The sequence below is a fragment of the Rhincodon typus genome, chromosome 12 (genome assembly GCF_021869965.1).
Source record: "Rhincodon typus isolate 14 chromosome 12, sRhiTyp1.1, whole genome shotgun sequence".
Classification (NCBI taxonomy): Eukaryota; Metazoa; Chordata; class Chondrichthyes; order Orectolobiformes; family Rhincodontidae; genus Rhincodon; species Rhincodon typus.
The window spans coordinates 65,832,343-65,846,682 of record NC_063343.1 but is presented as its reverse complement, the minus strand read 5'-3'; the positions used below and the strand labels follow the sequence as shown (position 1 = coordinate 65,846,682).

Below are 14,340 nucleotides of genomic sequence, written 5' to 3'. Positions count from 1 at the left end.
GTCCAGGCCCGAAACGTCAGCCTCTCTGCTCCTATGATGCTGCTTGGCCTGCTGTGTTCATCCAGCCCTGCACCTTGTTGTCCCACAGTTCTTTGGTTTATTTTAGTTATTCTCACACATTTCCTGCCTGCTACTGCAGTTTTATGCTGCATGAGTCATCACTCCTGAGAATGTGCTTTGCTACAACAAGAACCAGGTGCCTTCCTAATGCAAGACAACAAGGTGCAGAGCTGGATGAACGCAGCAGGCCAAGCAGCATCATAGGGATGAACACAGCAGGCCAAGCGGCATCATTGGGAGTTCCTACTATCTCTCGCCTTCCCAATGCAGTGGTTCGAATGATAGTCTGAAATCAATAGACCAATGTGACTGTTCAAACCCTCCTGCTGCCTGGAGCTTGTTGTATATTTAATTATCGTAATCAGTTTAGGAAAGGTGATTAAATTAACGTTTCAAATGAGCAGTCACACGAGATGTTTGAGGAAGCACAATGCTTCTGTTGTTTTGCCTGATCATATTTATATGAGAAATGATATACAATGCCAATTAGTGATGTGGCTCACAATAGACTGTAGAGAAATACCCATAGCGATGGATCAGTGTAACTCTCTCAGCCTTTATCACGGCCATGAATAATTCCTTATTCTCTTTGTTGCCTCTGTAGGTTGTTTGGGTTCAGTATCGGATCTGGATAACAGCAAATGATGTCTGCCAAAGGAAAGGTAATGTGGACGTCTTCAGGAACCGAAGGTTGTGGGGAGAAAGCAGGAACAGGAGCTTGAGTTGGATGATCAGCCATGATCATATTGAACGGTGGAGCAGGCTGCAAGGGCTGAATGGCCTACTCCTCCTAGTTTTCTGTGTTTCTGTGTGTTTCTCACGCTGCGCATGAGTCAACTCAATGGAGGCTGAGGGGAAAGGGAGTTCAGCCCCCCACCCCCCTCAGCCCACCAAGCCATCATCAAGGTCCTGCATTCGCATAGCACCTTTCGCAACTTCAGGGCATCAGGAGTTGCTCCGTGGCCGATGATTTTGCAAATGTGCTGACTGTCGTAACGGAGGAAACCCGGACCCAGTTAGTGCACAGGAAGATCCCACAGACAGCAGTGACCAGATAATTGATTTTTTTTTCCCCCCCCACAGCGATGTTGGTCAGGGAATCGGTGAGAAGTGCTGGGGATGTTGTCTGTGGTGGGTCTGGGTAATTAGCTCGACCTCGGCCAACGTCACTGAAACAGGTCATTGCACGTCATTCCCGTGTTGCTGTTTGTGGGATCTTGCTGTGCGAAAACCGACAGTCACATTCCAAAGGTACAACAGTGACAATATCTTGAGTTCTTCTGCTCAAATACACACCAAATATTGAAACAACTGACATCACACGATTTTGCTTATTTCACTTAACAAAAGTAACTAAATGTTTGAAGATTAGAGAAAGCTGTGGGAGACGCCAATGAATAGTGATTAAATCATGGGAAGAGAAATGAGGTGAATGGAGCTTGATGGTAAATGTCAGTAATCACTGCAGAGTTAAACTGTGTAGAGGGAGCTTTCCTCTATATCTAACCCTGTGCTGTCCTGCAGCTATTTGATGGGGACAATATAGAGAGGGAAATTGCTCTGTATTTAACCATGTACAATATCTGTTCTGGGAGCTTTTGAAGGGGACAGTGTGGAGGGAGCTTTAATTTTAGTTGAAAAGAGTAGAGGAAGCTTTACTCTGTATCTAAACCCCGTAATGTCCCTGTCCTGGGAGTGTTTGATGGGGACAGTGTGGAGGGAGCTTTACTCTGGGACAGCATTGGGTTTGATACAGAGTAAAGCTCCCTCCACACTGACCCTGTCAAACACTCTCTCAGGACTGGAGTAACATCAGGGGGTTCGGCGCAGTCCTGAGAGTGTTTGATGGGGACAGTGTGGAGGGAGCTTTACTTTGTATCTGTCACACACTGACTGTCCCCTGCATGCTGACTTGTAGCTGGTGAAAACATGAAGAAACTTTAACTGACCTGTAAAATTCCCAGCCTTTTAGCTGCTAAAGTGACTTGGTACATGGGAAAGCCAAAACTGTTGGTTGTAGGCCATTTCTCAATGGCAATGCGACTGATTGTCAAGAGAACATGATTGGATATTAATGCTGGGAGATAGTCGTAAGATTAAGATCATTGTTGTGTGGTATTTGAGTAGATCAAATGTTATCAGCCCGTGGTCACCTGCTATATCTGTCCAGTGCGTACAGACTGACTGCTTTAGTCTCTGACAAGCCTTGGGGTGTGCATTAGACAAACAATTGTCATGTTTTATCGTGATTCTCTAAGTGAGTTTAAGATTTGATCTTGGGAGGGAGCAAAAGAGAGGCATAGGTAATAAAGTGTAGAGTCCATTTTAGCTAATGCATGGCCTATCAGCAAATTGTCTGAATAATCAGTCAGCTCGGTGCCTGAAAATCATCAGACAAGTTGATTTTTTTGTTTGCACAGTGAGAGATGTTGAATTATTTGTGTGCTGGATTATAGAGTTCTGGTTTCAGGGATGTCCAATGACATCACACAGTTTTGCTTATTTCACTTAACAAAAGTAACTAAATGTTGAAGATTAGAGAAAGCTGTGGGAGAAACCAATGAATAGTGATTAAATCATGGGAAGAGAAATGAAGTGAATGGAGCTTGATGGTAAATGTCAGTAATCACTTTAGAGTTAAACTGTGTAGAGGGAGCTTTCCTCTATATCTAACCCTGTGCTGTCCTGCAGCTATTTGATGGGGACAGTATAGAGAGGGAAATTGCTCTGTATTTAACCCTGCACTTTATCTGTTCTGGGAGCTTTTGATGGGGACAGTGTGGCGGGAGCTTGTTGTGTTGCAGTTCTCAAGCTGAGCCTTAATTAAAGAGAAGGTACTTCTGTGCTTGCCAGGAGAGAGTGAGATACACCAGCGGGGAGCTAGCATTTAGATTTAGACTTTTTTTTAAAAAGTGCTCCAGAGGAGGGGAGTTTCATTGTTTTAGCCTCTGTGGAGGATGAGTTACGCTGCGAGTGTTGGAAAGCCCATTCACTGATGTAAGGTGATTGGTTGGAAGGATTAGAGGGGAGGTGAGGAAAAGCATTCTCACCTGGACACAGGTGGGTGCCAGGAATTTGCTGCCTATTTTGGGGGTGATTTGGAATAAATCCCTGAGCTCGGTGAGAAGGGACCAGGATCTGTAGCCAGAGCGCTGACATCCACAAGGCCACTGACCAGATGCTGGGTTAGAAAGGGCAGCTGGTTTATTTGCCTGGCACAAACACCGTGGACCAATGGCCTCTTTCTGTGCTGTACTGTGATTAACTGGATAGTGTGTTCAGCTATCAACTTCTGAAACAATGTATAGGTTGCAGCTAACAGAATGATCTGAACCAAATAAACTCAATGTATATTGCTCATTCAGACTGAGCTCATGTATTGTCAATGGTTACAAGTGGTTAGCACTGCTGCCTCACAGCACCAGGGACCCAGGTTCGATTCCAGCCTCAAGCGACTGTCTGGAGTTTGCACATTCTCCCCGTGTCTGTGTGGTTTTCCTGCAGGTGCTCCGGTTTCCTCCCACAGTCCAAAGATTGGCCATGCTGAGTGGCCCCGTCGTGTCCAACAATGTACATTTATTAAAGTAAACTTCCTCTCCCACTCCTCGGCCCATCTGGTCAAGGTCCTGTTGTACTCTGAGATAAACTTCTTCACTGTCCACTACACAACCTGTTTTAGTGTCATCTGCAAACTTACTAACCATACCTCCTTTATTCACATCCAAATTACTTATATGGTGGATTAGCCAAGGGAAATGCAGGGTTACAGGGATGGGGTATGGGGTGGGCTTGGGTGGGATGCTCTCAGGAGGGTTGGTGAAACTCGATGGGCCAAATGGCCTTCTGTACTATAGGAGTTCTGTGATTTGGCAAGCTAAACCAAATTTGAATAAATTAGGAAGATAAAGGAACATTGTGTGTTAAATTAGAAAAAAAAAGGTGAATTACTCAGAAGTACAGACTGCATCTGTGGATGGAATCAGAGTTAATGTTTTGAGTCAGGATGGCCTTCTCATTAGAACTGGTTGTGCAAACACATGCGTGAGTCATGCAGAACTTAACTGGGAGGCATGAAGTCTCAGCTCCTGTGCTGCTCAGGACTAGAAGCAAGAAAACAAACCGAGAAAGGGAACACCAATTTATACAGCATGAATAGTGGCTCCTGATTGGTTGGTATGGCAATGCAACAGAAACTGTTAACTGTCAATCTTAGATAACAAGGTGTGGAACTGGAGGAACACAGCAGGCCAGGCAGCATCAGAGGAGCAGGAAAGCTGACATTTCGGGTCTGGACCCTTTAACTGTCAATCTTAATTGCGAAACTCAGACCAGGCAGGATGGTCCTGATTGGTCAGGGCATTGCTATGCAGCAGGGATTAGCACATTCCAGATCCCAGTGGTCAGTGAGAAACATACAATGGGTGGATTATTCCTTTTTTCTGCAAAGGATAGGGTCCTGTGTGTAAATTCATGTAGCTTCTAGTCATTTAAACTGAAAATAAAACACTTTCTTTTAAACTGAATGTAAAGCTCCCTCGACACTGTCTCTATCAAATACTCCCAGGACAGGGTTAGATACAAAATAAAGCTCTCTCTATTCTTTTAACCTGAGAAAAAAAGGCAGGACCATCATTGTGACCTCAGCCAGTACAGGAATGGAATCATTACAAACGGCATCCAACAAACTGAGCTAACAGTCTGTTGCTGGAGTGGAGATAGCTGATGCCAGGAAATGAGTATCTCCCTTCTGCCATATTAATGATTTGGATGTGAATATAGGAGGTGTGGTTAGTAAATTTGTAGATGACACCAAAATAGATGGTGTAGTGGAGAGTGAAAAAGTTTATCTCTGAGTTCAACGGGATCTTGATCAGATGAACCAATGGGCCAAGGAGTGGTAGATGGAGTTTAATTTAGGTAAATATGAGATGTTGCATTTTTTGGTAAGGCAAGCCAGGGCAGGACTTGCACAGTGGTGGGGCACTGGGGAGTGTTGTCGAACAACAGGACCTAGGGGTGCAGGTGTATAATTGCTTGAAAGTGGAGTTGCAGGTAGATAGGGTGGTGAGGAAGGTGTTTGGTATGCTTACCTTCATTGGTCAGTGCATTGAGTATAGGAGTTGGGATATTATGTTGCAGCTGTACAGGACATTGATGAGGCCACTTTTGGATACTGCGTTAAGTTCTGGTCTCTTTGCTATAGGAAGGATGCTGTGAAACTAGACAGGGTGCAGAAAAGATTTACAAGGATGTTGCCCAGATTGGAGGGTTTGAACTATAGCGAGAGGCTGAATAGGCTGGGACTATTTTCCCTGGAGCATTGGAAGCTGAGGGGTGACCTTTAGAGGTTTATAAAATCATGAGGGGTGGCCTGAATAGTGAAGGTCCTTTTTACTAAGGCGGTGGAGTCCCAAAACTAGAGGGCATAGGTTTAAGGTGAGAGGGGAAAGATTTAAAAGGGACCTGAGGGGCAACTTTTTCATGCAGAGTGTGAGGTATGTATGGAATGAGCTGCCAGAGGAAGTGGTACAATTTTTAAATGGCATCTGGATGGATATATGAATAGGAAGGATTTAGAGGGATATGGACCAAATGCTGGCAAATGGGTAAATCTGTTTAGAACGTCAGGTCAGCATGGATGAGTTGGACCAAAGGGTCTGTTTCAGTGCTGTACAGTTCTGATTCTTTGTCTCTATGACTGTATCGCCTTGTTTATTTTCACCCCTCCTATCATGTTTCAGTTGAAAGTCAGCACCTCTGACTGTGCTGCACTCTCTCCACACTGCATAGGGACTGTTTCCCTGGGGTAGATGCGTTGCTGTCTGGAGTGAGCCTTAAGCCGATGGCAGAGGGTAATGTTTGTCTCAAAAGCACCCCTGAAAAGATAGATTATCCAGTCAATTCAGCATTGTATTGCTGAGCTTGCTGTGCGCATATTGGTTGTTGTTTCCTACTTTACGACAGGGGCTACAATTCAAAATATATTTCGTGGGCTGCACAAAGTCTCAGAAGGCCATGAGGTTGTAAAAGGTTCTATAGAAATGTAAGTTCTTTCAGTTGTTGGAGTCAGTCCCTCTACTGGAATCACAGCAGCCACTTCAGAAACACATCTTGACCCACAGATGGGGGAGGAGAATTTGACTGAGCTTGCTAAAATACTTTGAACTTTATGGCACCACTTGTATGAGTTGTAATTTCAGTGGTTACTCTGAACAAACAAAGAGCATTTATTTTAGCTGTTGACCTTAGAACATGTGATTGTGCAGCGAGCTCATTGATTGCCAACCTGTGTGTGATCTTTTGAGACACTGTGTGTTATAACAGCAATACTGTCAGATATAAAATACATAGGGAATTATTGCTCTAGTTGCCCCTTGAGAAGGTGGTGGTGAGCTGCTTTCTTGAACTGCTGCAGTCCACATGCTGTAGGCAAACCCACGATGCCTTTTGGGAGGGAATTCCAGGACTTTGACCCAGCAACATATATATTTCCAAGCCAGGATGGTGAGTGGCTTGGGGGGGTTCCCATGTATATGCCGCCCTTGTATTTCTTGACAGAAATGATCATGGGTTTGGTAGGTGCTGTCTAAGGATCTTTGAATTTTTGCAGTGTGTCTTGTAGATATTAACTACCAACTTGGTAGAATTCTTTGAGGAAGTGACAAAGATGATAGATGAGGGAAGGCCTGTGGATGTCATATACATGGACTTCAGTAAGGTGTTTGATAAGGTTCCCCATGGTATACTGATGGAGAAAGTGAAGTCGCGTGGGGTCCAGGGTGTACTAGCTAGATGGATAGAGAGCTGGCTGGGCAACAGGAGACAGAGTTGTAGTGGAAGGGAGTTTCTCAAAATGGAGAACTGTGACCAGTGGTGTTCCACAGGGATCCGTGTTGGGACCACTGTTGTTTGTGATATACATAAATGATCTGGAGGAAGGTGTAGATGGTCTGATTAGCAAGTTTGCAGATGACACTAAGATTGGTGGAGTAGCAGATAGTGAAGGGGACTGTTGGAGAATGCAGCAGAATATAGATAGATTGGAGAGTTGGGCGGAGAAATGGCAGATGGAGTTCAATCCAATCCAATTCAAGAGCGAACTATGTGGTAAATGGAAAAGCCCTGGGGAAAATTGATGCACAGAGAGATCTGGGTGTTCAGGTCCATTGTACCCTGAAGGTGGCAATGCAGGTGGATAGAGTGGTCAAGAAGGCATACGGCATGCTTTCATTCATCAGACAGGGTATTGAGTACAAGAGTTGGCAGGTCATGTTGCAGTTGTATAGGACTTTGGTTCGACCACATTTGGAATATTGAGTACAGTTCTGGTCGCCACATTACCAAAAGGATGTGGATGCTTTGGAGAGGGTGCAGAGGAGGTTCACCAGCATGTTGCCTGGTATGGAGGGCGCTAGCTATGAAGAGAGGTTGAGTAGATTAGGATTATTTACATTAGAAAGACGGAGGTTGAGGGGGGACCTGATTGAAGTCTATAAAATCATGACAGGTATAGACAGGGTGGATAGCAAGAAGCTTTTTCCCAGAGTGGGGGACTCAATTACTAGGCGTCATGATCTCAAGGTGAGAGGGGAAAAGTTTAAGGGAGATATGCGTGGAAAGTTCTTCGCGCAGAGGATGGTGGGTGCCTGGAATGCATTGCCAGCGGAGGTGGTAGAGGCGGGCACAATAGCGTCATTTAAGATGTATCTAGACAGTTACATGAATGGGCAGGGAGCAGAGGGATACAGATCCTTGGAAAATAGGCGACAGGTTTAGATAGAGGATCTGGATCAGCGCAGGCTTGGAGGGCCAAAGGGCCTGTTCCTGTGCTGTAATTTTCTTTGTTCTTTGTTCTAAACACTGCTGCTACTGAGTGTCGGTGGTGGAGGGAGTGGATGTTTGTGGACGTGGTGCCAATCAAGCGGGATGTTTTGTCCTGGATGGTGTCGAGCTTCTTGAGTGTTGTTGGAGCTGCACCCATCCAGGCAAGTGGGGAGTATTCCATCACACTCCTGACTTGTGCCTTGTAGATGGTGGACAGGTTCTGGGGAGTCAGGAGATGAGTTACTCACTGCAGTATTCCTAGTTTCTGACCTGCTCTTATAGTCGCTGTGTTTATATGATGAGTCCAGTTGAGTTTCTGCACTAACCTTCAGAATGTTGATAGTGGGGGATTCCATGATGGTAACACCATTGAATGTCAGGGGGTAATGTTAGATTGTCTCTTATTGGAGATAGTCATTGCCTGGCATAGAGTAAGTGTGTAAAAGACATTTAAGGTTCCAGAATCCTTTGGAGCATTTACGGTCTATTTTTTAAACTTAAAAAATTGTAAAATGTTCCATGTGCAGATGGTGGTTTCGGGGATGATAGATGAATAGTTCAAGGGGTTTTCTGCCCACAGTTTTGCTCCTAGGCTGTCAGCGTAGCTTCTTCACTGTGCAGGTGAGGTGTGAGGGTGTGCAGCTGGATTCATGGCTTGAAATGGTCCTCTGAGAAGTTAATAATTCATCTCTTTTTAATCGAAATGCCCATGTCCGCTGTTTAAACAGCTAGGTGTTGACTTTAGGAAGTTTGTGGTCACCATTACCTCATATAGGCAGTTGACAATTTATTAATAAATCCCAGAGTAGGGGAGTTCAAAACTACGGGGCATCTGTTTAAGGTGAGAGGGGAAAGATTTAAAAGGGACCTGAGGGGTAACTTTTTCTCTCAGAGGGTGGTGCATGTATGGAATGAGCTGCCAGAGGAAGTGGTGGAGGCTGATACAATTACAACATTTAAAAGGCATCTGGATGGGTACACGAATAGGAAGGGTTTAGAGGGATATGGGCCAAATGCTGGACTAGTTCAGTTTAGGATACCTGGCCAGCATAGACAAGTTGGGCCGAAGGGCCAGTTTCCATGCTGTATGACTCTCTGGCTCTAATTGTTTGATAGTTTGAGTTTGAGAAACAGCAGTTTAGATATAATGCGTTAGTTATACAGCCAAGGAAAGTATACAATTTGATAACAGTTTGTGCTGGCACGGACTGGATTGGTTTCACTTAAGATGTTGGGGTAGCTCCCTGCTTTCTCTCTCTGGGCTGTTAGAGAGCTCTTCCCTGTACCTTTCTCCTCGCTCCCATCTGAGAAAGCAGCTCTCCTCTGCTCCTGCTTGTATTTCTCAGACAGGTAGCTTGCCTCAGATCAATCATTCGTCTGAACCCTTTTGGCCAACAATCATGGGACAACGACTCCTGCCCTTGGGTGATCATTGTCCCCTTGCCCACCTCCATGTGAATGTTAGTTTTCTTGTAAGAGAAAAAAGCCTTATTTTTGAAAACCCTGCACTCCTAACAGGGTAGTGCGGTACCCAGTAAATACTTTGTTTACATCGGAAGTTGCGACTTTGTCACAGTTAAATGAGGCCTCCTACTGCACAGAAAGTACTGAATAGGAATTTGAATTAATATAGGTTTTAGGGCAACCTGAATTCCTGTGTAGGGTAACAGATAGGGAATTCCAGAAGCCACATGTGTATTGAACTGTATAAATTTATTACAGCTTGTCTCGCTCATCTCTCAAACAACACAAATAGCCTCTCATCAGCTCAATGAGTGAGAGACAGGAGGAACTGCAGATGCTGGAGAATCTGAGATAACATGGTGTAGAGCTGGATGAACACAGCAGGCCAAGCAGCATCAGAGGAGCAGGAAAGCTGACGTTTCGGGCCTAGACCCTTCTTCAAAAATGGGGGAGGGGAAGGGGGATCTGAAATAAATAGGGAGAGAGGGGTAGGCAGATAGAAGATAGGTGGAGAGGAGACAGACAGGTCAAAGAGGCGGGGATGAAGCCAGTAAAGGTGAGTGTAGGTGGGGAGTTAGGGAGGGGATAGGTCAGCCCATGGAGGATGGACAGGTCAAGGGTGCGGGATGAGGTTAGTTAGTAGGAAATGGGGATGGGGCTTGAGGTGGGAGGAGGGGATAGATGGGAGGAAGGACAGGTTAGGGAGGCGGGGACGAGCTGGACTGGTTTTGGGATGCGGTAGGGGGAGGGGAGATTTTGAAGCTTGTGAAATCCACATTGATACCATTGGGCTGCAGGGTTCCCAAGCGGAATATGAGTTGCTGTTCCTGCAACCTTCGGGTGGCATCGTTGTGGCAACTGCAGGAGGCCCAGGATGGACATGTCGTCTAAGGAATGGTTCGCAACTGGGAGGTGCAGTTGTTTAGTGCGAACCGAGCGTAGGTGTTCCGCAAAGCGGTCCCCGAGCCTCCGCTTGGTTTCCCCGATGTAGAGGAGGCCACACCGGGAGCAGCGGATACAGTATACCACATTGGCAGATGTGCAGATGAACATCTGCTTGATGTGGAAGGTCTTCTCGGGGCCTTGTCTCAATGAGTGACATGACCACTCAACGCAACGTCAAGAGAGTTCATGCACTCCACTCCAGAGACCAGGCACAACCTCCAGGCTGACCCTTGGGATTTGCTGAGGGAGCGCCGCGCTGTCGGAGTGTCAGCGCTGAGGGAGGGAGCGCCGCGCTGTCGGAGTGTCAGCGCTGAGGGAGGGAGCGCCGCGCTGTTGGAGGGTCAGCGCGGAGGGAGCGTGGCGCTGTCGGAGGGGCTAGCTCTCAGGTGAGGTATTTAAACCAAGACTGAGCCCCTAAGAGAATATCCCATGGCACTATCTTCACGAAAAGCGGGGGAGCTGCCTCCTGTCATTGGCAATATTTATCCCTCACACTTTCCCTTTTCTTTGTAACTGCTTAACTTGTCTAGAGATAGCAAGAACTGCAGATGCTGGAGTCAGAGATAACAAAGTGGAAGAAGGGTCCCGACCCGAAACATCAGCTTTCCTGCTGCTCTGATTCTGCCTGGCCTGCTGTGTTCATCCAGCTCTACACTGCGTTATGTTTAAATTGCCTGATGTTTGTCATCATTAAATATTTCACCCACGCTGTCTCTCTCCTGAATATCTAAAGGGATGGGGAGTGAGGGTGGCTGATGTAGTGAGCTTGAGTACATTCAGCACCGTGCACGCAACCCCCTCCCACCACCCCCAGAGTGACAAGCCTGATATTTCGATTCTCCTGGCTGTAACCATATATGAGAAAGCAGTGAATGCAGTGAGGCCATGTCAGTGAGAAACCCTGTTATTTATAACTTGGCTGGCTGTTGCCAGGAGCAACTGTATACTAAGTGTGTGTCCAGGGCCGGCACTCCATGGGGGAGGGGAGGTGAAAGGGGATAAACGGGGGGGGGCCCTGTCTTCGATTAGAAATGATAATTGCAAGGATAAAGCCAGGCAGCTGCAGCACATTTAGTGGCAACAAAATGCCGTGAATTTTGGGCATTCTTCGGGATGTTGCTTAATCCAGATCCCTGTAGCAACAGGAAGACGCCATTCAGTCCCTCAAATTTGGACCTGCCCTTCAGTTGAATCATGGCTGGGGCTACACTTTCAATTCTGTTCTCCTGTATCTGCTTGATCAAAGTTAACCCAACAGAAACCTCAAGACGGATGTAATTGGCCCAGCCTTTGAAACCAACTGGAGAGAGGTTTCCGGATTTTCTCTCTTCTGTTTTGTGTGTATGTGTGTGTGAAGTGGCTCCTGATTTCACACTTGAACAGCCCAACTTTAATTTTAAAATCTGGCCCTCCGTTCTGGGTTCCGAATGAGAACTCAGGAAATAGGAGCAGGAATGGGCCATTCAGCCCATCAATTCTGTTCCCCCTTTCAATATGATCGTCGCCGATCTTGGGATTCAGCTGCACTTGCCATACTGCTATCCCATGATGCCCTGAGAGACCAAAGTTCTGTCTGTGCAGTCCTCAATATGTCCATCGATGGACCAATCCACAACATTTTGGGTCAAGGTTTGCAAAGATTCACCACTCTGTGAAAGACATTTCTCCTCATCTCAGTCTTAAATGATTGGTCCCTCTTCCTGAGATTATACCATCCTGTTCGATACAGACACAGAAATTGTTTCAAACACTTCACAATTTTTATTTAATTCGTTGGGTCTCGGTATTAATGGCCAGCATTTATTGCCCATCCCTAATTGCCTCGATGGCTGTATTGCTTTCGGTCTGGAGTCACACAGAGTCATAGAATCCTTACAGTGTGGAAGCAGGCCATTTGCCCCATCAAGTCCACACCAACCCTCCGAAGAGCATCCCAACCAGACCCATCCTTCCAACCCTGTATTTCCCATGGTTACCCCACCTAACCCGCACATCTTTGGACTGTGGGAGGAAACTGGAGCACCCGGAGGAAACCCACGCAGACACGGGGAGAATGTGCAAACTCCACACAGACAGTCGCCCGAGGGTGGAATCGAACCTGGATCCCTGGCGCTGTGAGCCATCATACTACCCATATGTACTAGGCAAAAGACATCAGTCAGCCAGGTGGGGTTTTTACAACAAGCATTAGACGCTTAATTCCAAATTTTTTAAAAATTGAAATCAAAATACATCATCTGCCAAGGTGGAATTCGAACCTGGCCCCCTGAAAAATTATGTGACTTTCTGGATTAACGATCTAGTGATAGAGATCACACATTTTCCATCTAAAATCCAGTGAATCCAGGCCCGGTTTTCTCATCTTCTCATTACAGAGTACCCGCTCCCTCATCTCGGGAGTCAGTCGAGTGAACCTTCACTGTATCACCTCCAGTGCTTGTATATTCTTCGTAAAAGCGGAGGCCATGTCTGTACACAGACATGATGGACCAAAGGGCCTGTTCCTGTGCTGTACTGTTCTGTGTTCTCCAGATGCACAATCATCCAAACCCTGTACAACTGCAACAAGACCTCTATATTCCTGTACTCCACTCCTCTTGTAATAAAGTCCTACATACGCTTACCTGTCACATGCCACATGTACCTGCGAATATCCCAACAAGGAACTACAAAAGGACACTCGGCCCTTCGAGCCTGCTCCGTCATTCAATAAGACTAGGGCTGATCTGATTTTAATCTCAACTGCACGTTAGTGCATATCCCCGATTTATCTTTCAACCCTGCGTGCTAATGCTCTGTGTTCCTTTCCTGCTGCCTCAGGAAAACAATCAACATAATTAAGGACCACTCCCAACCTGGTTATACTCTCTTCCACCCTCTTCCATTCAGCAGAAGATATAAAAGTTCGAAAATACTTCAAAACAGATTCAAGAACAGCTTCTTCCCTGCTGTTATCAGACTTATGAACAGACCTCTCAAAATTCTGCGCTCTCTCTCTCGCCCTTTCTCTCTCTGCACCTTCTCTGTATTCTGCACTGTGTCCTGCTATCCTGATGCACTTTGTATGGTACGATCTGCCTGCATAGCACACAAAACCATATTTTTCACTGTATCTCGTTACATGCAAAAACAATAAATTAATCAATCAGATCAATCTGTTCCTTGAGCAAGTCACGTCTAATAAGTCTCTTCAAACATTAATGTTTGTAAATTCGTCACCTTTTAAAGAATATTGTGATTTTCAGTTCTCATGACCAAACTAAATACTCTCACTAAACTAAAACAAAGAACTCCGAGTGCTGGAAATCTGAAATTGCTGGAGAAACTCAACAGGTCTGGAGAATTGGAGAGTTCTGAAGAAGGGTCACTGACTTGAAACATGAACTCTGCTTTCTCTCTGCACCAATGCTGCCAGACCCACTGAGTTTCTGTTCTTGTTTGTGTTTAATAATCTCACACTTGCCCCACATTACATAGCGTCTTGTTGCCCACTCGCTATGCAGTCTCCATCTCTTTGCACCTGAGTAGTCAGACTCCGAAGTAGGTCATCTGAGCTCTTGAGTCTGTTCCGGCAATGTCTTTATTAATAGGGGCCTAGTACACAAGAGGAAGGAGGTGATTTTGGGCTTGTGTAGGGCATTTGTTTAACCTGAGCTGGGGTATTGTGTACAGTTGTGGTCACCACATTACAGGAAAGACGTGAACACATTGGAGAAAGTGCAGAGATAGTAGGAACTGCAGATGCTGGAGAATCTGAGATAACAAGGTGTAGAGCTGGATGAACACAGCAGGTCAAGCAGCATCAGAGGAGCAGGAAGGCTGACGTTTCGGGCCTAGACCCTTCTTCAGAAGTGGAGGAGGGGAAGGGGGATCTGAAATAAATAGGGAGAGAGGGGGAGGCGGATAGAAGATGGATAGAGGAGAAGATAGGTGGAGAGGAGACAGACAGGTCAAAGAGGTGGGGATGGAGCCAGTAAAGGTGAGTGTAGGTGGGGAGTTAGGGAGGATGGACAGGTCAAGGGGGCGGGATGAGGCTAGTAGATAGGA

General features: G+C 46.0%; 1 protein-coding gene across 1 annotated transcript in view; it reads left to right on the top strand.

The window, feature by feature from the left end:
- Positions 1-663: 663 nt before the first annotated feature.
- anxa6 (annexin A6) overlaps positions 664-14,340 on the top strand; it is a 78,830-nt gene continuing 65,153 nt past the window's right edge. Inside the window, exon 1 of the mRNA XM_048603492.1 lies at positions 664-722. Coding sequence (XP_048459449.1) covers positions 702-722 — 21 coding nt within the window. The 5' untranslated portion in view covers positions 664-701. The remainder of the gene's footprint in view (positions 723-14,340) is intronic.